This window comes from Dasypus novemcinctus, chromosome 6 (genome assembly GCF_030445035.2).
Source record: "Dasypus novemcinctus isolate mDasNov1 chromosome 6, mDasNov1.1.hap2, whole genome shotgun sequence".
NCBI classification, from domain to species: domain Eukaryota; kingdom Metazoa; phylum Chordata; class Mammalia; order Cingulata; family Dasypodidae; genus Dasypus; species Dasypus novemcinctus.
Window position 1 is genome coordinate 82,442,646 of NC_080678.1, and position 26,159 is coordinate 82,468,804.

Here is a 26,159-nt window from a genome sequence, read left to right on the forward strand (position 1 = left end):
ATGGAAATGTTTTGGTAACAGATGGTGTTGATGGTGGCACAATATTGTAAATGTAATTAACAGCACTGAAATATATATTTGAATCCGGTTAAAAGGGCAAATGTTAGCTTATATATGGTAATAGAATAAAAATGTTTTAAAAAATCCATGGAATTGCACTACACAAACAGTAAACCCTAAGTTAAACCATGGACTATAGTTAATAGTACAATTTTTTAAATGGGCTTTCATCAATTGTAACAAATGTTCCACAACAATGCAACATGTTACTAATGGGGTGGTATATAGGAATCCTGTATTTTATGCATGATTGTTCTATAAACCCATCACTTCTCTGATATAAAAAAGAGGCCTTGAAGACGTAGGACCATGGATTGGAAGTCTAAATTTGGATGGGGTCATATATTCATTAATGCTTTAAGTATAAACTGTTCTTTTATTTCCAACTCAGAGACCACCAGCTAAAAATTCCACTCACTGTGTAATTCTGGTCACAAGTGCAACCAGGAATGAAAATACATGTATCGTCAAATAACTTCTCAAACCTTTCTGGAAAAAGTATTGAAGAAGCCATGCCTTACTGTTAAGATGCACCCATTCAACAGTCTACTACTTAAGGTTTCACCTTGGTTCTGGCACTTGCCTTCTGAGCTCCTCCTGTCCGACGGGTAAGAGGAGGCCTTGGAGGAACCATATCCTTGACTCTGCATCAGAAAAAGAAAATTTATTGTCTGCAGATTTAAGTTCTCTTATTTTCTACCCTGTACCCCAGCCATCCAGTTTCCTCCCCAGAGACAATGTTCCTTCATTCATTCAAAATATATACCGAGGGAAGCAGACTTGGCCCAATGGATAGGGTGTCTGCTACCACATGGGAGGTCCACGGTTCAAACCCTGGACCTCCTTGACCCATGTGGAGCTGGCCTATGCGCAGTGCTGATGCACGCAAGGAGTACCTTGCCACGCAGGGGGTGTCCCCCGTGTAGAGGAGCCCCATGCGCAAGGAGTGCGCCCCGTAAGGAGAGCCACACAGCACGAAAGAAAGTGCAGCCTGGCCAGGAATGGCGTTGCACACGGAGAGATGACACAACAAGATGATGCAACAAAAAGAAACATAGATTCCTGGTGCTGCTGGTAAGGATAGAAGCAGTCACAGAAGAACACACAGTGAATGGACGGGGGGGCAGGAAGGGGAGAGAAATAAATAAAAAATAAATCTTAAAAAAAAAAAAGAATAAACTGACCAAATATCCATCAAGTGATGAACGGATAAGCAAAATGTGGTATATCCATATATTGGAATATTATTCAACAATAAAAAGGAATGAAATACCGCTTATGCCACCATATGGGTGAACCTCAAAAACGTTATGCTAAGTGAAAGAGGCTAGTCATAAAAGTGTATGAGGCCATTTATATGAAATGTCCAATATAAGCAAATCTATAGAGACAGAAAATAGATTAGCTGTTGCTTACAGTGGGGTGGGGTGGGGTGTGTGTGTGTGGGAGGAAATGGGGAGTGATTGCTAATGTATATGAAGTTTCTTTTGGGGGTAATGAAAATATTCTAAAATTGATTGTGGTAATGGTTGCACCACTTTTTGTACTAAAAGCTATTGACTATACTATTTAAATGTGTGAAATGCATAGTATGTGAATTATATCTCTATAAAGATGTTATTAAAAATTAACTGAAGGGGGAAGTAAATGTGGCTCAAGTGGTTGGGCTCCCATCTACCATATGGGAGGCCCTGGGCTCGATTTCCAGGCCTCCTGGTGAAGGCAAGCTGGCCCACACTGCAAAAAGCTGGCAGCCCATGCTCTGGAGAGCTGGCACAGCAAGATGAAGCAAAAAAAGTAGACACAACAAAAGGAGACACAGAGGAGAAACAGTGAAAGACATAACGAACTAGGGAGATGAGGCAGCTCAAGCAATTGAGTGCGTCTCTCCCACACTGGAGGTCCCAGGATCAGTTCCCAGTGCCTCCTGAATAGAAAGATGAGAAGACAAGCAGACACAGAAAGAACACACAGCGAATGGAGACAGAAAGCAGACAGCAAACGCAAACAACAACAAGGGGAGGTTGGCGCGTGTGGTAATAAATAAATAAATGCTTTAAAAATTTTAACTAAAGGGTGGAATGTTAGATGAAGGGAAACTAGTTAGGAGGCTATTCTAATAATCCAAGTAAGAGACTGCTGTGGCTCTGGCAGGAAGTTAATGAGAATTAGATATACAAATCTGGAACTCAGAAGAGAGGTACGGGTTTGAAACATACAGTTAGAAGCCATTAGGCATATGGGTGGTATTTAAAGCCCTGAGACTTGAAAAAGAACCAAGGGAGTGGGTGTGGATAGAAAAGAAGTTCAAGGGAAGTGGTTGTGGCTCAATTCATAGAGCATCTGCCCATCATATGGAGGGTCCAGGGTTCGATACCCAGGACCTCCTTACCCATGTGGTGAGCTGGCCCATGTGCAGTGCTGCCACACACAAGGAGTGCTGTGCCACACAGGGGTGCCCCTGCATAGGGGAGCCCCACATGCAAGGAGTGCACCCTGCAAGGAGAGCCACCCCGTGCGAAAAAAGTGGAGCCTGCCCAGGAGTGGTGCCACACACATGGAGAGCAGACGCAACAAGATGGTGCAACAAAAAAAGCGACACAGTTTCCCGGTGCCACATGACAAGAATGCAAGCAGACACAGAAGAACACACTGCAGGGAAGTGGATTTGGCCCAATGGATAGGGCATCTGCCTACCACATGGGAGGTCCAAGGTTCAAACCCCGGCCTCCTGACCCGTGTGGTGAGCTGGCCTATGCGCAGTGCTGATGCGCACAAGGAGTGCTGTGCCATGCAGGGGTGTCCCCTGTGTAAGGGAGCCCCACATGCAAGGAGTGCACCCCGTAAGGAGAGCCACCCAGCACGAAAAAAGTACAGCCTGCCCAGGAATGGTGCCGCACACATGGAGAGCTGACACAATAAGATGACGCAAAAAAAAAATGAGACACAGAGAAGGGATAATAGAAGACTCAGCAGATCGGGGAGCTGAGGTGATGCAAGAGAATGATCGCCTCTCTCCCACTCTGGAAGGTCCCAGGATCGGTTCCTGGAGCTGCCTAATGAGAATACAAGCAGACACAGAAGAACACACAGCAAATAGACACAGGGAGCAGACATTGGGGGGAGTGGGGGGGGGGAAATAAATAAATCTTTAGGAAAAAAAGATGACTGTGCTACTAAAATAATTCTCAAAAGAAGTCTTCCAAATGACTGGTAAACATATGAAAAAAGGTTGTGTCTCACACACAAAAATTAAATATGAATTGGAATTAAATTAGAAACTTTCTTTCCCTTTTTCCTTTTCGCTTCCAAAACAGCAAACCTTTAAAATTATTATATTGGTGAATGTGTGAAGAAATGGCAGTCTCATATATCACCTGTGGAACTTTCTGGAAAACAATTTGGGGATATTTATCAAGAGCCTTGAAAATATGTATAGAGAATAGTCTCCAAGATGTCTGACATTTCCTTTCCTCTCTAGATAAGTATTGTGCTCCTCATGCCAAGAACTGAGTTCTAAATCCCTCTCCTTGGGTCTGGACTATTTTGATAACTTGCTTGACCAACAGAACGCTGTGGATGTGACATTCTGGAAATTTGAGGCTAAGTTACAGAAAGCCTTACGGCTTCCTCCTGGGTCTCTTGGAACATACTGTGCTGTGTAGGCACTCTAGTCAACAGTACAAATAAGCTCCCAGCTGACAGCCAGCTTCAATTGCCAGCATGTGCATAAGCCATCTTAGATTGCTAGCTCAGTTAACCTTCAGGTAACTGCAGCCCCAGATGACATCTAACTGCAGACTCCTGGGAGACTCCAAGCAAGAATCACCCCGGTGAGCCCAGTCAATTCACAGAGCCATAAGAGATAATAAAACTGTACTGATTTAAGGCACTAAGTTTTGGGGTGGTTTGTTATACAGCATTAAAAACTATGTCCTTTGTCATTCCACTTTTGAGAATTTATTCTAAAGAAATAAAGATATGTACAAAGAGCCATTGCCTTTTAGGGATGTTCACTATCATACTTTCTATAGTAGCAAAAAGACAGTTTGATGTCTAAAAGCAGAAAATTGGTTAAAGATGTTGTGATTCATCCACACAATGGGATGTTTACTATGTAACATTAATATGATGCTGTACAAATAAATTCATTGACTTGAAGAGACATTTACCTCATTAAATTTTTAGAAGAGATTTTAAAGCACTTTGATACAATATAAAACTGGTTTAAAAGGGAAGCGGACTTGGCCCAGTGGTTAGGGCGTCCGCCTACCACATGGGAGGTCCGCGGTTCAAACCCTGGGCCTCCTTGACCCATGTGCAGCTGGCCCAAGTGCAGTGCTGATGCATGCAAGGGGTGCCGTGCCATACAGGGGTGTCCCCCACGTAGGGGAGCCCCACGCACAAGAAGTGCGCCCTGTAAGGAGAGCCACTCAGGGCGAAAGAAAATGCAGCCTGCCCAGGAGTGGCATTGCACACACGGAGAGCTGACACAGCAAGATGATGCTACAAAAAGAAACACAGATTGCCAATGTTGCTGATAAGGATAGAAGTGGTCACAGAGGAACACACAGCAAATGGACACAGGGAGCAGACAACTGGGGGGTGGGGGTGGGGGTGGGGGTGGGGGGCAGGGGAGAGAAATAAATTAAAAAATAAACCTTAAAAAAAAAAAAGTTACATATTAGGGAGCTGAGGTGGTGCAGAATGATCGTCTCTCGACCACTCCAGAAGGTCCCAGGATCGGTTCCCAGAGCCACCCAATGAGAAGACAAGCAGACCACACACAGTGAAAGGACACGGAAAGCAGACAACAGAGGGTGGGGGGTGGGAATAAATAAAAATAAATAAAAAGTTACATGTTATATATATGGTATAGGTGTGTGTGTTTGTGTGCACATATACTTATAGGGGCTTTAAAAGAACTCAGGGTAGATACCAAGGTAGTTGAGTCAAAATCTGTTTTTATATACTTTTTGCACATCTCTATTTCTCAACTTTTAAAAATAATCATCATTACTGCTTTTGTAGGAAGAAAACAAGAAAAAAAGAAACTTTAACTGGAAAAAAAACACCCAGAAAACTGCCTGCTGCTTAGCCCAGGAGAAATTACATTTTATGGGAACAAATAATCTTCCTTGTATTTATCCTTATATTGTTTTTGCAAAACAAGTAGGAGTATCATTTCTACATACCTTCTGGCTAGCTCCTCTGGCATTCGCTTTGGAACCAAAGCTTTATTCAGCTGAATCTCCAACACAAGGTAAGTCCCTGCTTCTAAATATTGCTATAAAGACATTTTTCTTTAATTTATTCTTTCCAGAAAAATAATACTTATGAAAAATTTTAGTAACGTAAGATAATGTTCACAATATAGTAAAATGAGAAATATGTGGATACAACTACATATTCAGTGTGATCTCAACAGTTAAAACATTTTTGCATAAAAACGTAATAGGAAAGAAATATAACAAAGGTGATTATCTCTTGGAGGAAAGTGTTTTCATTTTTTTCCTGTGAAACTTCCACCTCAGCTGAAGTCCAGTTTAACTTATTCATACCTTTCTTGGGACTGACTTTAGTGACTGTAATTCCGTCCTCCACTAACCCTCTTTAATGGGTTCTGTAGAAATGTCCTCTTCCCAACCCACTTCTAGCCTATTCACCACCAACTACCAACTCTGACCTGGTGGATATTTCTACCTAGGTGTTTTGCCAGAATCTTTTTTTTTTTTTTTTTTTTTTTTAATTTTTTTATTTTTTATTGACTTTGTAATAATATTACATTAAAAATATATATGTGAGGTCCCATTCAACCCCACCCCCCCACCCCCCCTCTCCGCCCCCCCAACAACACTCGTTCCCATCATCATGACACATCCATTGGATTTGGTAAGTACATCTTTGGGCACCTCTGCACCTCATATACATTGGTTCACATCATGGCCCATACTCTCCTCTATTCCATCATGTAGGCCCTGTGAGGATTTACAATGTCCGGTGATTACCTCTGAAGCACCATCCAGGGCAGCTCCATGTCCCGAAGACGCCTCCACCTCTCATCTCTTCCTGCCTTTCCCCATACCCTTTGTCCATTATGTCCACTTTTCCCAATCCAATGCCACCTCTTCTATGTGGACACTGGATTGGTTGTGTCCATTGCACCTTTATGTCAAGAGGAGGCTCAGATTCCACCTGGATGCTGGATGCAATCCTCCCATTTTCAGTTGTAATCACTCTAGGCTCCATGGTGTGGTGGTTGTCCTTCTTCACCTCCATCTTAGCTGAGTGTGGTAAGTCCAATAAATCAGATTGTAGGTGCTGGAGTCTGTTGAGGCTCAGGATCTGGCTATCACATTGTCAGTCCAGAGATTCAAATCCCCTAAATATATCTTAAACCCCAACATTAACTGCACCTCCAGCACATTAGCATGAAAGTCTTATGAAGGGAGATCCCATCTGAGTCCAGATTCATCACACATAAACACCATTTCCAAAGAGGGGCCATCTGCCCTGGTAGTTAACCCCATCTTGCCAGAATCTTAAATACAATATGTTCAAAACTGAATTATCATTTTCCCTCAAATCAACCTCTCTTTAGATTTCTCCTTAATGGCACTGTCATCCTTCCAACTTGGAAACCTCAGTTATCTTTAACTTCCCTTTCCTCAACATCCCTCACGCTTCCTAATTCCAAGCAGGTTTCTAACTTGCCTATCACAATCCTCGCCCAACTCAAACTGTCATCACCACTCACCTGCACTATAAGCAAAAGCTATAACCTGACTTCTTTCTCTTTCACACCCCTTCTGGAACTCTGGCCCAAGCACAAATGAGGTTTTCTTTCTACCTCACTTAAAAAGCACGACCTTATATATCTTGCCATACCCCACTGAATGAACTGGCAGAGAGTGTCAACTACAACATAAACTATAATCCATGCTGTGTAGCAGTGCTCCAAAATGTACTCATCAAACGAAATGAATGTACCATACTAATGAAAGAGGTTGTTGATGTGGAGGAGGGGAAGGTGTGGGGAGTGGGGTATATGGGAACCTCTTGTATTTTTTATTGTAACATTTCGTGTGATCTATGTATCTTTAAAAAAAAAATAATAAAAAAAGAAAAAAAAATCTTTGGTGTGACCCCAAATAATTTACAGGAGGGCTCGAACAGATATTTGCACATCGATGTTCATAGCAGCATCATTCACAATCGCCAAAAGATGGAAGCAACCCAAGTGCCCATCAACGGATGAACTGGTAAACAAAATGTGGTATATACATACCATAGAATGATTCAGCCATAAAAAAGGAATGAAATACTGATACATGCTACAATGTGGATGAACCTTGCAGATATCATAGTGAGTGAAATAAGTCAGACACAAAAGGACAAATATTATATTATCTCATTCATATGAAATAAGTAGAATATGCAAATTCATAGACTCAGAAATTAGATTACAGGTTATCAGGGGGCAGGGTTGGGGTAGAGAATGGGTTAATGCTTAATTGGTGCAGATTTTCTGCTTGGGGCGGTGAAAAAGTTTTGGTAATGGATGGCATTAATGGTAGTACATTGTCAATGTAATAACGCCACTGAATTATATACTTGAAAGTGGTTAAAATGGGAAATTTTATGTTGTTTATATGTTACCATTACACAAAATTTTAAACAACCCATAGAACTATACAATACAAAGAATGAACCCTAATGTGAACTATGAACTTTGGTTAATAATGTAATATGATAATATTGGTTCACCAATTGGAACAAATATACCACACTAATGCAAAATGTTAATAGGGAAAACTGCATGTATATTGGACCTTTATATTTTCTGCATGATTTTCTGCAATCCTACAACTGCTCTTAAAAATAAAGTAAAAGGAATAAATTTTACAAATTAAAAATGAATCTTTGATGAGAGTCTCCAAGATGAGGCTCAAGAGGCTACCGTCACCTACAAACTTTTTAGCAAGGCTTTCAAAGGCTTATCACACCCTAATTTAGCCTCTCTTCTTTTTCACCTCCTTCTAGGATTGCTCCTTTCTTTTCAGTCCCCTACATTAATTTACATATGTATACCAATTCTGTTCCCTTCTCTGCAGCTTTACACAAGCTGTTCCCTTGCCTTGAAATACCTCCCCTCTATCTTCAACTGGCAAAAAGTTCTCTTCATCTTTTACCACGTAGCTCAGATACCACCACGAAGCCTTCCCTGAGACTGCCGTATTTGTCTCTGCTAAGATTACAGAGAACTATTACTTATACCTCTATTATAGCACTCATCAAAATTCTGTATTATGGTTAGTGAAATCTGCCTGTTTCTCACACCAGACTATTTAGTGTCCTGACGGCAGATGAATAAATTCTGCAGATGATGCATCTTTGCATCATAGTGCTTAACATAGTAGAATTTTAATGCTGGAAAGGACCTTAAAGTTAATCTGGCACCCACTCATTTTACAGAGTTGCAACGAGACAAAGTCAAGACTCATCCCGGGCAAATATGGGATGTAATTCAGATCTCCTGCACCGAGCATTTTTGATTATGCCATAATGTCTTGCACAGTAAAGGTCTGATAAATTGATACTTAAATCTTACAATTCTTTAGGCATATTTACCTGTCCTTCTGGGTTGTGATACAGAGAGGGTTCAACTTCCAAAGGAGTGTCTGAACTCTGAGATTTTATACTAGGTGCTTGCTGAAAAAAAATGAACACACCTCAAAAATTGAATTTTTGCATGATCTTCAATAATGGCAGGAAGGGAGTAAGACAATGATCATTATGTTGCACCAAAATATATACTAATTTGATGCAATTCACTAAATGAGAAATCACTCCAAGCCTCTGGAATGTAATAAAACAGACAAAATCTCTACCTTCCAACAACCCATGACATCCCCAGCCCTATCCCTTCCTTACCAAATCTTTTTCTTTGACTATTTTATCTTCTTTCAGGTTCTTAGAAATAATTGGTTTGGACTGTGGAGAAATAATTCCTCCTATTTTATTATTTTGGATCAAATTATGGCCAGTATCCCGGAACAAGCTGAATAAACACTTGGTCTGAAGAGATTGAAAAAAAAAAAAGAACAGCAATGAATTACAGGCCACAGGCAAATTCCAAAGAAACCCACACTATTCTCTACTATCATGTGGTCTTCCAGGTAAAATGTCAACATTATAGATTCAAAGAGATAGGAGGAAGATGATAAACTTCATTTTAGGTCCCTACTTCCAGAACAGGTGAAATCACTATAGAAATTTAGCTGTCTCCCATTTTATTTAAAGTCTTAGGAGGGAAGCGGATTTGGCTCAACAGGTAGAGCATTCTCCTACACATGGGAAGTCCAAGGTTCAAACCCAGGGCCTCCTGAACCATGTGATGAACTGGCCCATGCACAGTGCTAATGCGCTCAAGGAGTGTCCTGCCATGCAGGGGTGTGCCCCGTGTAGGGGAGCCCCACGTGCAAGAAGTGTGCCCCATAAGGACAGCGCTGCCCAGTGTGAAAAAAGTGCAGCCTGCCCAGGGTGGCGCCACACACACGGAGAGCTGACGCAGCAAGATGATTCAACAAAGAGAGACACAGATTCCAGGTGCCGCTGACAAGAATACAGACACAGAAGAACACACGGTGAATGGACAGAGAATAGACAACTGGGGGAGGGGTGGGAAAGGGAGAGAAATAAAGAAATAAATAAAAAATAAATCTTTAAAAAAATAAATAAAGTCTTAGGAGGAGACCTTTCAACCTGGTGTCTCTTAACTCAGGTCACCAGAGAGATTCTAGCTTTTGACACACAATTTCAAATTAACTTTAACTGGCAGAGTTCATTTTCTGTACAAGAAATATTATCTATCTAATTACTTCTGCCTATCAATTATTATTGGAAAAATAAGTCAAGCTTAATGTTCATGGTAAAAAAAGCTTTGTACTGAAAAATTCTAACTATAGTAAACAACTGGAAAAGAAATTTACTGTGGCAGACTGAAGTTCTTTTATGAATCCCTGAAAGAGAAAGATCATGTTTTGACCTAATCCATTCCTGAGGCTACAAGACCCTTTTGTTGGACTATGTCAGTGAGGCATGACTCAGGTTGAGTCTTCACCCTCTTGCTGGGTCTGACATAAAGGGGGACAGAGAGAGAGAGAGAGACAGGGAAAAGGGAGCTCTGCCATTTTTGACCCTGCATGTGAAAGGGGGGCTAGAGGATCACTAGCAGTCAAAGCTTAAGCATGAAGTCCCCAAGAGACTGCTCAAGGTTGAAGACAAGCGCCCAGGCTGAAAAGATGAGCCATTTGCCTGATAGCTCATACCTGAACTTGGCAAGAAAGCTCAGCAGCTGAGATTGAGAAAGGAGGCCTGATAAGAGACAAGCCGTCTGCCTGGCTGCCCACAGCTGAGCTCTGAGAGACAGTAGCTTTTGGAGGGGAAGGCAGAGACCACAGTAGAGATTGCCCGCCATCTTGTTTTACCACATGGCAACATGCCAGAATCAATGGTAGCTGACTTTGGTGAGAAATATCTCTGATGGTAGCTTTTTCCTTTTTTTTTTTAAAGGTTTAACTTTTATTTATTTCTCTCCCCTTCCCCCCATTGTCTGCTCTCTGCATCCACTCGCTGCATGCTCCTCCACGTCCACTTGGATTATCCAGTGGCACCAGGAAACTGTGTCTCCTTTTTGTTGTGTCATCTTGTTGCATCAGCTCTCCATGTGTGCAGCACCATTTCCAGGTGGGCTGCACTTCTTTCACGCGGGACGGCTCTCCCTGCGGCACTCCTTGCACGTAGGGTACCCCTACGCGAGGATGCCCCTGTGTGGCATGGCACTCCCCATGTGTGGCAGCACTGCACACAGGTCAGCCTACCACACAGGTCAGGAGGCCCTGGGGATCAAACCCTGGACCCTCCACATGGTAGATGGATGCTCCATCAGTTGAGCCACGTCCACTTCCCCCTGATAGTACCTTGATTTGGACATTTCACGGACTTGGAATGGTAAGCTTTTATCCCAAATAAATCCCCTTTATAAAAGTCAACACATTTCTGCTACTTTGCATTAGCAGCCCTTTGGCAGAAAACTAAAACACTTATTTTACAACAAATTTTGATAAAAAAATATGGATGAATCTCAAAATAATTACGCTGAGTGAAAGAAGGCAGACCAAAAAGAGGAGAGGAGTGAACACAGGTGGAAGGGGAGGTTTTCAGAGGGCATGTATTCATTCCTTTTAATTGTTGAATAGTATACTCTTGTATATTCCCTTGTTTATCCATTCATCATTGGGATGTTATAAATTCAGGGCTATTATGAATAATGCTGTTGTAAATATTTGCATACATGTCTTTGTGTAGGCATACGTTTCATTTCTCTTGGGTAGGTTCCTAGGAATAATCTGCTAGGTTGTATGGTAAACTTATGTTTAACTTTTGAAGAAACTTCCAGACTGTTTTCCAAAGTGGGGGTACCATTTTACATACCCATCAGCAATGTATAAAGGTTCTAGTTTCTCCACGTACTTGTCAATTCCTGCCATTATCTGTCTTTTTTACTATAGCCATCTTTGTGGGTATGTAGGGGTACCTCATTGTGTAGTTGTTGTTTTTGTTTGTTTATTTTGTTGTTTTGTTTTGAGGTACTGGAGCCAGGGATTGAACCGAGACCTCATATGTGGGAAGTCGGTGCTCAACACTGAGCCAAATTGTCTCCCCTGAGCTGGTTTCTTCATTTGTTTGCTTGTTTGTTTTTTTTTTATTTATTTTTGTTTTGTTTTGTTGGTAGGAGGCACTGGAGATGGAACCTGTGACTTCCCAAGTGGGGAGGAGGTGCACAACTGCTTGAGCCACATGTGCTCTTTATTGCATTTTTTTTCAGATTTATTTTATTTCTCCCCTCTCTTGTTGTTTGTACTCGCTGTGTCTCTTCATCAAGAAACAAACCCAGGACCTCTCTTGTGGTAGGTGGGAGCTCAATCGCTTGAGCCACGTCTACTTTCGTCATTGTTTTTTTTTTAGGAGGTACGAGGAGTTGAACCAGGACTTCATACATGGGAAGCAGGCACTCAGCCACTGAGCTACATCTGCTCCCCAATTAGAGTTGTTGTTTTTTTCCCATTTGTTGGTGTGTAGGAGGTACTAGGATCAAACCTGGGACTTCATACACGGAAGCAGGCGTCCAACCACTTGAGCTACATCTGTTCCCCTCATTGTGGTTTTAATTTGCATTTCCCTCATGGATAATGATGTTGAGTATCCTGTCATGTGCTTATTTGCCATTTGTTTATCTATTTAAATACTTTGCCCGTTTTTAAATTGGAATGTCTTCTTTTTATTGAGTTGTAAAAGATCTTTATATATTCTGGATTCATGTCCTCTATCAGATAAATGATCTGCAAATATTTTCTCCTGGTCTGTGGCTTGTCTTTTCATTTTCTTAAAGGTGTAATTTGAAGTGCAAACATTTTTAATTTTAACTAAATACAATTTATCAATTTTTCCATGTATTTGTTGTACTTTTAGTGTCATCCCTAAGAAATATGTGCCTAACTCAAGGTCACAAAAATTTTCTACCATGTTATCTTTTAGAATTTTTATAGTTTAGCCTTTATGCATGGGGCTATGATCAGTTTTGAATTGATTATTGTGTATGCTGTGAGATAAAGGCTGTATTAGTAGGCCAAAAGGGATGCTGATACAAAGTACCAGAAATATGTTGGCTTTTATAAAGGGTATTTATTTGAAGGTAAAAGCTTACCCCAAGGCCCGAAAGAATCCAACTCAAGGTTGATTTCTCCACCAAAGTCAGTTACCACATGTTGAAGCAAGATGGTTGTCTATCTCTGTGAGAGTTCAGCCTTCCTCTCTCTCAGCTCCAGGCCGGCAGAGGGCCTGTTTTGGGCTTTATCAGCACTGCAAACTATCAGTCAACCACCACCAGAAGCTAGGAAAAGGCAAAGAAGGATTCTTCCCTAGAGTTATCAGAGAAAGTATGGCCCTGCTGACACCTTGATTTCAGACTGTGAGAAAATAAATATCTGTTGTTTTAAGCTGCAGTTTTTGGCTCTTTGTTATAGCAGCCCTAAGAAACTAATACAACAGGATTTTTGCATGTATCTACTATCTTATTAAAGTTTTCAAAAGAATAGTTTTAATGTAATAATAATATTAGCTAAAACTGTATGCCAACTATATTCCTAGTACTTGACATAATTTATCTCATTTAATATGTAAAACAATTCTGGGAAATAAACATTGTTTCCATTTTACTGATGAATAAACTGAAGTTGATAGAAATTAAATCCCTTGCCCAAAGTCATCCCACTAGTAAATGGCAGTTCCAGAATTCAAATTTTAGTTGGCCTGACTTCAAAGCCCATAACCTTTCTATTATATATAGTGATTCCCTCAGATTAACCTAGAATATCTTTATGCAAGGGGTTTGGGTACATTTCTAATTATTTCCTTAAAATAGATTCCTAGAAGCTGGCATACTATGGGAAAAGATATACACATTTTAAGCTTCTTAATACACACTGATAAAATTTTCTTGCAAAAAGTTTGCACCAACTTACACATCTACCAGCAGTGAAAGCAAGTTGCTGTTTTTCCACATCTTTGCCAACAATGGAGGCATGATCATATTTTAAACTATTGTCTAATCTGGTAGGGAAAAATATTTTATTTAGATTTGCATTTCATTGTTTATAAATAAGGCTTTCTGCCACTATAAATGGAACCATACAGTATATACTCTTTTTTGTCAGGCTTCTTTCACTTAGCACAATGCATTTGCGATTCAATAATTTATTCTTTTTTATTTCTATGTAGTATGCCATTGTATAGAGATTTGGGTTGTTTTTGGCTTTTGACTTTTTATTTTCCAAAAAAATCTTTTTCAGTAGGTACCAGGGACTGGACATGGGACCTAGTACCTGGGAAGCGGCTGCTTAACCACTGAGTTACACCCATTCTCCTTCCTCAAGTTTTTAAGGATCAATGGAAGAATGACTGCAAGGCTTTATATTTTACCATCCCAGCATGCCATATAGTTTTAAATATCAATTGCAAAGATGTGTATGCTAAAGAATGTAAGTCAATATATAAAGGATAAATCACAGTGATACTTTCTGTGCAATTTTTTCCTACCTTTTCATAGACTGTACTGTCTAGATAGGGGTAAACATGAAAAGCTCCCCGAATCCTCTTCACACCTGGATACAGTAATGGTACCATATTAACGTATGCCACACCATGAAATGAAGGCTGACCATCATCTTCAGTCTAAAAGAATAAAACCATAGACCTGTTAGTGCTATGGGGCCATATAGTATAAGGTATGTGACTCTAAATCATGAGTTTGAAGACCTGCCTTTAGGATCTGACTCTGCTATTTAACTATCTATGTGATTTTGGGCCAGTTACTTAGGCATTTTAGGTCTCAGTTTCTTTATCTTAGAAATGAATTTAAGGAACAGATGTAGCTCAAGGGGTTGAGTGCCTGCTTCCCACATGGGAGGTCCTGGGTTCAGTTCCCAGTGCTTCCTAAAAAACAAAAAACAAACAACAAGCAAACAAATGACAAAACCAACTCAAGGGAGCTGATGTCATTCAGTAGATGAGTGCCAGCTTCCTCATACGAGGTCTTGGTTCAATCCCCGGGCCCAGTACCTCAAAAAAAAAAATAAAATAAAATAAAGCCAATCCATTTTTAAAAAATGAATTTAATAATACCATGAACACTGAGATAATACATATAAACAGTGTTAACGAATAGTAAAAGCAGTAGTTAAATCAAATTAATTAACAAAAAAATCCATTTCATCATATTGCTTCTTAGGAGGCTTTGTAAAGCAACAACAATAATAATGAAAAAGTCAATTTTACCATATTGCCTCTTAAGGGGCTTTGTAACAACAACAATAATAACAACTACAAAAACTTAAAAAGATTTTAGGAGTTGTGGCTTTTAGTTCATAGGCTGCCATGGGTAAAAGGGATCTTAGAAATTACCTGGACCAGTGATGACAAATAGTTATTTATGCCCAAATTCTTATCAACTGGTAGAGGTGTTCTGAAGTGCTGTGTTGAGAGTCTGTGTCCTTATCTGGGTTCAGTAGGAAAGAAGGCTTCGACTAATTAGCAGTGTCTACCATGGATGAAGGAAGATGAATGACAGTCCATTGTCCTGTATTTTTTACCCTGATTTTATCTAAACTCTCATTACAAAGAAGAACCTAACAATAAATATATCTCAACATAATTTTTAATGGTTGTATGGTTTGCCATAGAAAACTTTTATAAGGAAAAAATCAATTTAATGAAATAAAACACATTTCTTTCTCAAAAAGTAATCTCTCTGATTTCTCCTATAATAATAACAATTAGAAATTGGATTAAAAAGAGCTATGTTTATGTAATATAATGAAGTAGTATAGAAATTTAAGGAAAGTTAGCCAATGCATATTATATGCTACAAAGGGGAAAATGGTTACATGGTGGTAGTATTTTTATTATGCCAAAAAGCCTGTTTTTAAATCAAATAAGTTAGGCATCACGCTAGGTACTGTAGAAGATATAAAATTGTCTATGACATAATCTCTACCCCAGGGAGGGGTTCATGAACAAGCAGAAAAGATCAGGTATGCTCAGGTAAAACAATAAAAAATGTGCTCTAGGTTCATCAAGCTCTATCTTTTCAGAATAGTGGTACATTTATGAACCCTATTCCTGGAATTAATAGGCTAAAACATTTTAAGTAGGTAAAATGAAAAGAAATTCAAATTTACAAGGTTTAACCATTTGAGGTTGCCAATATTTGACCACTGTTGATGTATTAAAACTTGCTATTTCACCTGGTTTTACTTATGGTAAATTATAATAAAGGGCTAAAGGGAAATAGGCTGTTTGGGAATAACCTTAAACAATTTTGAGTGGACAACAGGGAGCTAGGGTACCAAACAGTCCTAGTTTCCCTGGTACTAAAGAGTTTCCTGGGCCACAAAACTTTCAGTGCTAAAATTGAGAAAGTCCCAGGCAAACCACGACAAATATGTCACCCAAGGGAGAACAGCTGCATCACCTCACATTTTCCTTTGGTATCAGAATTTGAAGCAGAAAAAATAAATGAAAATATTTACCTTATCAATTTTTGCAGCTTTCCCTTTGGGTGCAGTAACCAGAGGAATTCTTGTGATTTCAACAGGCCAAAATCGGCAGTCAGCAATTCGTTTTTGAAAACTGCAGATCAAGAATTAACACATTAACATTAAATGCAAATACAGGATGAGTAAAATTTGGATCAAAGGTAAGTATACTTGTTTTTTAAAAAGTGATGGAATACATATTTCTAAGTAGGTGGGTTTTTTAGCCTTCAAAAATCTACTATTAGATTAATCTAGAATTAAAAATAATTCTCTATTACTAGCAGAAACAAACTGTCTGTTTTTGAGAGAAATTCCACAATGTAAATCAAAAATCTTAAAATTGACTCAGAAATTCTACTTCTAGTGATTTATTGTAAAGAAATAAACAAATGTAAAGCTGTATGTACCCCAGAGAAACAGGTTCTTAAATCTTGTAGTTTATAGTGAAAAGCCAGGGGAAAAGTGATAAGCTGAGAACTGAACTCCTGGGTGAAAAAACAGAAATTGATGGCTTGGAAAATTCTGGGCTTCCAGAAAGTAAGGCCCCAGAGACCAGTGCTCCATGTGAGGGTTTAACTCAACATGGAACCAGTCAACCATTTCAGGGGGGAATCAAGATTGGAAATGCAGTTATCTAGGAAGAATGTGTGGAAAGTTCATTTGTTTAATGGTTAGGACCCCTCTGTACTACATACGAAACTGATAAGTTTTTTTGAGATCCACCAGTCTGGACTAACAGGGACAGAAAAGGGACAGATTGAAGGAAAAATCACTTACAAGGTAGAACCATAGAAGCTGACATATGGACTGAAGATATCTTCTCATGGTCAAGAGAGCAGGCCATCCCATGTGTGTGGAAAGGGTGTCTGCCCTTGGAAACGGAGGGCCTTCAACCCAGTTGTTCAGGAAGAGTGCTACCTCCCCAGTGTTCTGAGAGCGTGGAGCCTGTATCCCTAGGATATGAAATCTAATGGAGTATGTCCTGCTGGGTTTTGGCAATTGTTTGGTACCCAAGACCACTATTTTCTTTCCAATTTCTCCCTTCTAGAAGAGAAATGTTTATTCCATTCATTTGTTCCTCCTTTGTATACTGGCAGCAGATAACTTGTTCTCTAGGTTTCACAGGTTTACAGACAGAGAAGTGTGCCCCAGCACAGACCACACCCACAGCCAATTTTGAAAAGACTTTGTATTTAGCATGACTTCTGAACTGACTTAAGGCTTTTGAGATATTGTGATGCGATGAATGTATTTTGCATATAGAAGGAACATGTCTTCTTGAGGTTCAGAGTGTGGTGGACTGAAGCTGAGTGTACTCCAGAAAAACATGTTCTTAAATTTAATACATTCCTGTGGGCATAAATTCATCATAAGTAGGACCTTTTGATCAGGCTACTTCAGTTAAGATGTGACCCAACTCACTCAGGATGGGTCTTAATCCCATTACTTGAATCCTTTATAAGAGAATAAAATTCAAACAGAGAGAGAAAGAAAGCCATAAAAGGAAGAGGGAGAAATCAACAAAAACCAGAAGAAAGGGAGACCAGAAGATGCTGCCAAGTGCCATGCCACTTGACAGAGGAGTCAAGAATCAACAGCACTGGTCTTTGGGAAGAAAGCATCGCCTTTATGATGCCTTGATTTGGACATTTTCCTGGCCTCACAAACATGAGTGAAAAAATTCCCATTGTTTAACCCAACCCATTTCATGGTATTACTTTGAGCATCCTAAGAAACTAAAACAACAAATATGCTAACAGTAAAAAACATGTCTATTTCTATAATGAAAATAATCAGAACAGGACTTCCAGTTTCAACTCTGACATATTATGGGCTTGGAAGTCATCACTTCCATCCTCACAACAAGAAAAAGCTGAACAAATTGAAAAGCGATGACTGTGCTTAGCTCCATAAGAGAATTGAGGTCATGAGGCAAACTGCCATCTCAAAATTTAAAGAGACAGATGAATATAAAGAATCACAGCTAAGATGAGTTTGCCCAGAAGAAACAGTGCTAGATTAGGATTTTAATGATTAGGAATACATTAATAGCAATTTTGATGAATTGCTGGAGGCTGATTGTGGACTATAGTGAAAATTAAAAAATTCCTGGAGGCTCATTCTTAGGCCTCCCCCTTCCCTACTTTTGTGGGTTTTATCTCCAGGAGACCCACCAGGTTCTCACAGTGAAAATCAGAGAAAATTCAGGTGGGTAAAAAGAAGAGAAAAGAACCATTTTGAAATATGCCCAGAATATTCTACATAACAAAGACTTGACCTCTAAAGGAAACAGTTTATCAGAATCTTATCTGACCTAGGGAAAGAACAATTAGACAATTCCAGCCACCTCTAGCTTTTCACATAAAAGGATTTTTAAAAATCCAAGAAATAGGTCCATAGGTTACAACCCATGGACTCAGGCCCACTAAAATAAAATGGCATTTAATTATAACGCTATAGAACACTTCCCCTCCCTAACACTACCACCATACCAACAGAGCTCCAGTGTAATCACAGTGAATTACAAATGAGAGGACTGCAAACTCAAACTCTATTAAGAAAGAGTTCTTGGGGAAGCGAATTTGGCCCAATGGATAGGGCATCCACCTACCACATGGAGGTCTAAGGTTCAAACCCCGGGCCTCCTGACCTGTCTGATGAGCTGGCCCATGCACAGTGCTGATGCGTGCAAGGAGTGCTGTGCCACGCAGGCATGTCCCCTGCGTAGGGGAGCCCCACACGCCAGGAGTGTGCCCCATAAGGAGAGCCGCCCAGCGCAAAAAAAGTGCAGCCTGCCCAGGAATGGCACCGCACACAGGGAGAGCTGACGCAGCAACATGATGCAACAAAACGAAACACAGATTCTGGGTGCTGCTGACAAGAACACAAGCAGACACAGAAGAGCACACAGTGAATGGACAGAGAGAACAGACAATTGGGGAGTAGGGTGGGGGTGGGGGGTGGGAAAGGGGAAGGGGAGAGAAATAAATTTAAAAAATAAATAAATCTTTTTAAAAAAAGGAGAGTTCTTGGATCCTCAATCAAAATAGACTGATATAATGGATAAAAAAATATAAGCCATTTATATGTTGCCTCCAAAAGACTCACCTCATACGTAAGGAAACAACCAGGTGGAAAGTCAAAGACTGGACAAGGATATTTCATGCAAATAGTAACCAAAAAAGATCTCAAGTAGCAAAACTAGTATCAGACAAAATAGATTTTAAATGCAAAACTGTTATAAGGAATGAAGAACTTCATTATATATTAATAAAAGGGACAATTCACCAAGAATAAATAACTATAATAAATATTTATGCATCTAACCTGGATGCCCCAAGACACATGAGGCATACATTGGCAAAATGAAGGGGAAATAGATGTCTCTATAATAATAGCTGGAGACTTCAATATACACTCCATCACTGGATAGAATATCTGGACAGAGGATAAATAAGAAACCAGAGAGCTTGAATAATACGATTAATGAACTAGACCTAACAGGCATTTATAGAGCATTATACCCCCAGAACAGCAGGATATACATTCTTTTCAATCCATGTTATCCATGTCTTATTCCAGATCTCAAGATAGACCATATATTGGGTCACACGACAGGTCTCAATAAATTTTAAAATAATGAAATTATACAAAGCACTTTCTCTGATCATAATGGAATAAAGCTAGAAATCAATAATGGATGGAAATAGGGAAAATTCACAAATATTAATGTATGACGATTAAACATTCTTAAATAATCAGTGGGTCAAAGAATAAATTGCAGGAAAAATCAGTAAATATCTCAAGATGAATGAAAATGAGAAGACTATGTATCAAACCCGATGGGATTCAGCAAAGGCAGTGCTGAGAGGGAAATTTATAGCCTTCAATGCTTACATTAAAAAAGAAGAAAAGCTAAAATCAAAGACCTAAGTGTACTCCTGGGGGAATTAGAAAAAGAACAACAAACTAATCCTAAAGTAAAATGAAGGAAAGAAACTATAATAAAGATCAGAGCAGAAATAAAGAAATTGAGAGCAAAAAAACAACAACAATTGAGAGAATCAACAAAACCAGAAGTTGGTTCCATGAGAAGATCAACAAAATTGAGAAGGCCTTAGTTAGACTGACAAAGAAAAAAGAGAGAAGATGCAAATAAATAAAATCAGAAATGAAAGGCAGACAATACCGCTGACTCCACAGAAATAAGAGATCATTAAGATTAACCAGAGACATCCTCCAACTGGATACCCAGGACGATGCCAAGCAATCCTACTGCAAAGGGACAACATGAGCTCCAGACGACCAGGAAGGCTTCTGGCTGGCATGGAGAATACCCTCCAACTGTTTATGTAGATAGCAGCTGCAGAAATAATGAAACAGATGGTGCAAAAGCAGGAGTTGGAGTTTACTGGAGACCCGACAATCCTCTAAATGTAAGTGAAGTGTTTCTGGACGGTAGACAAACCAAAGTGCTGAACTGAAGGCAGCCCATAAAGCAAATAAACAAGCAAAGAGCCAAAACCTAGACAAACTCATCATTGGAACAGACAGCAAGTTTATCATCAAAGGTGTTGCAGACAGGATGCCTAACTGGAAAGAAAATGGACAGAAAATAACTGGAAAGAAAATGGACAGAAAATAGCCTCTAGAAGAGATGTTGTCAACAGAAGTATTTTGAAAGGATTGATCAAGCTTCCCAAGGAATGGATATTCAATGGAATTATGTTCCTGGTCATCATGGCATCAAAGGCAATGAAGCTGCTGATAGATTGGCCACAGAAGGAGCTAGAAAATACGAGGATTTTCATCTTAGGTATTACCTGTCATTTAGGAGCTATATCTGCTGGTGCCATTTCTTAACATCCTGCCAAGAGCATCTCACCCTTACTTGTTTCTACCTTTTTTTTTTTTCAACCACTGATGATTACTAACCTTCTTATCAAGTACAATATAATAAAGCAGACTTCTTGCTTCAAAAAAAAAAAGAGATCATAGAGAATACTATGAACAAATGTACACCAAAAAAACTAGACAATGTAGATGAAATGGACAAAATCTTAGAAACACACCAACAACCTATACTGACCATAGAAGAAATAGAAGATCTCAACAAACCAATCATGTGTCTACAGATTGAAACAGTCACAAAAACCTCCCCAAAAGAATTCTACACACGTGCATTATTGTTTTGTCAGTTCATAACTTTCTCAATAAAAAAATACATATCGTGACAAATAGTGACAAGGGCTTTGAAGAAAAACACAGGGTGGAACAAAGGGGTGGGGGTGGGGGCTGATTTTAGAAAGGGTATCCAGGGAAAGCCTCTCTGAGGACATGAGCCTTAAGCAGAGACTGACCTGAAGCAAAGGCATGAGCCATCCTTGTGACTGAGGAAAGAGTTTAGGCCTAGGAGCCACAGGTGCAAAAGCTCTGAGGACTTCATTTGTTCTGTTCCAGGAACAGCCAGGCCAGTGTGATAGGAGTGAAATGAGTGAGGGGGAGTGGTAGGAGAAAACGTCAGAGAACCAGTCCTGGATCAGAGGATGTAGATACCTCATAGTCACCCAGAGGGTGTGTTACAATAGATTGCTGAGCCCACCTCCAGAGTTTCTGATTCAGCATTTCTGGGGTGACATCTGAAAATCAGTATTTATAACAAATTCCCAGGTGATGCTGAAGCTGCTGGTCTGGGAACCACACTTGGAGAACCACTGATGCTGTGCCCTGTAAGCCGTGATAAAACTTTGGATTTTGTTCTAAATGTGGCAGGATTTAGAAGATTCTGAGAAGGGGAGTAAGGAAAACTGACTGTTAAGGACCAAGAGTGAAAATAGGGAACAAGTTGGGGTGCAATTACAACAGTTTAGACAATAGATAGTGATGGTCTTGAACAAGGGCAGCTATGCTGGAGAGGGTAAGAAATGGTCAAATTCAGAATGTATTTTCAAGGTAGGATTGACAGAATTTGCCAGTGGGCAGATGTGATATGAGAGGCAAAGAGAGAAATCAGGGGATAATTCCTAGGTTTTATTTAGACTGACCTCCTGAGTAAATGGTAGAGGTGTTTGCTAAAATGGTACAAACAGGTTTAGGATTGGGTTTGTACTGAAAACATTAATATTTTGAGGTGCCCACTATATATTTAAGTGGAGTAGTGAGTAGGCAAATGACATTTCTCAAGTCCAGGCCAGAGGCTTAAATTTGGAAGACGTTTTACAACTGGTATTTACAATTGTGAGGCTAGTTGAGATCACTAGACAGTGAGAATAGAGAAGAAACTCCAATACTGAGCCCTGAGACACAGAATATAGTCAAAGAAGGAACAGCCTAGAATCTAAAGTTGTAGAAAACAAGAGAACAAATGTGTTTACATAAGGAAGGGGTGATCCAATGATGATAAGAGCTCAGATAGGAAGAGGAGAGATAAGTGGCCCCTGGATTTGGCAAGATGTACATTGCGTCATTTGGTGGATTGGTGACAGGACTGGACTTACTATGAGGCTAATAAAGTTTAATTTTCAAGCTGCCTCGCTTGCATGGTAGCTTTGAAGGTCACATGTTGCTAGGTTTTTGTAAAATGAGTGTTCACATGTTGCTAGGTTTTTGTAAAATTTGCAAGAGTAAAGTATTTTTTATTAGTTTTTTCACTTTTTTGTCTTCCCCTCTCCCTCCCCACACTGCTGTTTTTGCTGTCTGTGTCCATTTACCATGTGATCTTCTGTATCTATTTCTCTTTTTGTCTCCTCTTCTCATCTTTCTCCTCTAGGATTCACCAGGTTTTGATCCTGGGGATCTCTGATGTGGACAGAGGTTCCCTATCGATTGTGCCACCTCAGTTTCTGGTCTCTGCTACGCTTCACCTTGACTCTCCCCTTTGTCTCTTTTGTTGTGTCATCATCTTGCTGCTCACCATGTGGGTGCTTGGCTTGCGCATGAGCACTTGGCTCACCAGGCAGGCACTGGTTCACCATGCAGGCACTCGTGCGGGTGCTCAGCTCACCACGTGGGCACTTGCCTCACTGCACAGGCACCCACCTGGGCACTTGGCTCGCTATGCGGGCACTGGTTTGCAACACGGGCATGCTTTCTCTTCTTCTTTTTCATGAGGAGGCCCCAGGGATTGAACCCGGCTCCTCCCATATGGTAGGCAGAGGCCTTATCACTTGAGTCGCATCTGCTTCCCAAGAGTAAAATATTTTAACTCTGAAAACAAAAACAAAAACTTCCCCAAAATGAAAAGCCCTGAGTCAGATGACTTCACAGGTGAATTCTACCAATTATTCATAGATGGTCTAATATCAAACTTGCTCAAGCTCTTCCAAAAAATTAAATAGGAAGGAGTGCTATCAAACTCATTCTATGAAGCCAACAACACCCTAGTCCCCAAACCAGATAAAGATACTATGAAAAAAGAAAATTACAGGCCCACCCCTCTAATAAATTTCACTACAAAATTCCCTCAACAAAATACTTGCAAATTGAAGCCAAAAGCACATTAAAAGAAGAATACACCATGATCAAATGGGTTTTATCTCAGGTATGCAAGGGTGGCTCAACATAAGATAATCAATTAGTGTAATGAACCACGTTAATGAATTGAAGAAGAAAAATCACATGGTCATCTCAATTGACACAAAAAAGGCACTTGACAAAATACAACATCCTTTCTTACTAAAAACACTCCAGAGATAGGAATAGAAGGACACTTTCTCTACAGGTAAAGTGCATTTATGAAAAACCCCACAGCTAGCATTATAGTCAACAGTGAAAGATGGAAAGCTTTCCCAGTGAGATCAGGAGCAAGATAAGGATACCCACTGTCATCACTGTTACTCAATATTGTGCTAGAAATTCTAGCTAATTAGGCAATATAAATAAATAAATATAGATAGATAGATATAGATAAATAAATAAATGGCACCCAAACAGGAAAGGAAGAAGTAAAACTTTCATTATTCACTGATATGATCCTATATCTAGAAGATCCCAAAAAATCCATGCCAAAGCTTTTAGAACTAATTGACTTCAGCAAAGTGGAAGGACACAAGATTAATAGGCAAAAACAGTAGTGTTTTTATATACTACTGATGAGCAATCTAAGGAGGAAGTTAGAAAAAAATTCTACTTATAATAGCAACTAAGAGAATAAAACATTTAGGAATAAACTTAACCAAGGACATAAAGGGCCTGTATTCAGAAAACTACAAAGTGTTGCCAAAAGAAACAAAAGAAGATCTAAAGAAATGGATAAGTTCCATGTTCGTGCATTGGAAGACTAACGAAATAAATTAAAATTTATTTAAAAGAGTAAGGGTCCCCAAATAGCCAAAAATATATTTTAAAAGAAAAACAAAGTTGGAGGATCTCATTTCCTGACTTTAAACCATATTACCTAGCTATAGTCATAAAAACAGCATGGCACTTGCATAAAGATAAGCAGATTGACCAATGGAACTGAATTGAGAACTCAGAAATAGACCCTCAAATCTACAGTCAAGTGACTTTTGACGGGCTGTCACATGCACCCAGCTGGGCCAGAACATTCTAGTCAATAAATGGAGCTGGGAGAACTGGATATCCATATCCAAAAGAAAGAAAGAGGACCTCTATCTTACACTTTATAAAATAATTAACTCAAAATGGATCAAGGAACTTAATATAAAAGCAACAACCATAAAATTCCTGGAAGAAAATGTAGGGAAACATCTTAGATCTTGTGGTAGGCAGTAATTTCTTAAAATTTATACACAAAGCGAGAGTAATGAAAGGAAAAATAGATAAATGGAACCTCTTCAAAACACTTTTGTTCTTCAAAAGACTTTATCAAGAAAGTAAAAGGTTAGCCTACTCAATGGGAGAAAATATTTGGAAACTACATATCTGATAAGGGTTTGATTTCTATGCTATATAAAGATATCATACAACTCAACAATGAAAAAACAAGCAATCAAATTTTTAAAATGGGCAAAAGAAGGAAGCAGATTTGGCCCAACGGTTAGGGTATCTGCTTACCACATGGGAGGTCCAAGGTTCAAACCCAGGACCTCGTGACCCATGTGATGAGCTGACTCATGCGCAGTGCTGATGCATGCAAGGAGTGCCATTCCACACAGGGGTGTCCCCCGCGTAGGGGAGCCCCACACGCAAGGAGTGTGCCCCGTAAGGAGAGCCGCCCAGCGCGAAAAAAGCACAGCGCCGCGCAGGAGTGGCGCTGCACACCTGGAGAGTTGACACAGCAAGATGACACATCAAAATGAGACACAAATTCCGGGTGCCGCTGACACAAGCAGACACAGAAGAACACACAGCGAATGGACACAGAGAGCAGACAACTCGGGGGGGGGGGGGGGGAAGGAGAGAGAATTAAATAAAAAATAAATCTTAAAAAAAAATGGGCAAAAGATTTGAATAGATATTTTTTCCAAAGTGGTAATTCAAATGGCCAAAAACCACACAAAAAAATGTTCAACATCACTAGCTATTAGGGAAATGCAGGTCAAAAATACAATGAGATACCATTTCACACCCTATAGAATGGCCCTTATTAAAGAGGGAAAAAGACACAGAAAATTACAAGTGCTGGAGAGAATGTGGAGAAATATGAACATTCCTTCACTGTTGGCGGGTGTACTAGTCAGCCAAAGGGGTGCTGATGCGAAAAACCAGAAATTGGTTGGTTTTTATAAAGGGTATTTATTTGGGGTAGGAGCTTACAGATCCCAGGCCATAAACATAAGTTACTGCCCTCACCAAAGTCTATTTTCACGTATTGGAGCAAGATGCTGCTGGGGTCTTTGAGGGTTCAGGCTTCCTGGGTTCCTCTGGGCTCAGCTCCTCTGTTTTCTCCACGAGGTCAGCTGTAGACTATGAGGCTCTCTAGGCTTTGCCTCTCTCCACAACGTCAGCTGTAGACTATCAGGCAAATGGCTCTGTCTCTCT

At 39.8% G+C, this 26,159-nt stretch overlaps 1 protein-coding gene across 4 annotated transcripts in view; it reads right to left on the reverse strand.

Annotated features, from left to right (window-relative positions):
• CFAP70 (cilia and flagella associated protein 70) overlaps positions 1-26,159 on the reverse strand; it is a 151,519-nt gene that overhangs the window by 74,620 nt on the left and 50,740 nt on the right. For all 4 annotated transcript variants that reach the window (XM_058299008.2, XM_058299007.2, XM_012531118.4 and 1 more), the window contains 6 exons: positions 16,212-16,311; positions 14,221-14,355; positions 8,995-9,138; positions 8,692-8,772; positions 5,256-5,347; positions 644-704 (listed from right to left, as the gene is read on the reverse strand). In XM_058299008.2, coding sequence (XP_058154991.1) covers positions 644-704; positions 5,256-5,347; positions 8,692-8,772; positions 8,995-9,138; positions 14,221-14,355; positions 16,212-16,311 — 613 coding nt within the window. The remainder of the gene's footprint in view (positions 1-643; positions 705-5,255; positions 5,348-8,691; positions 8,773-8,994; positions 9,139-14,220; positions 14,356-16,211; positions 16,312-26,159) is intronic.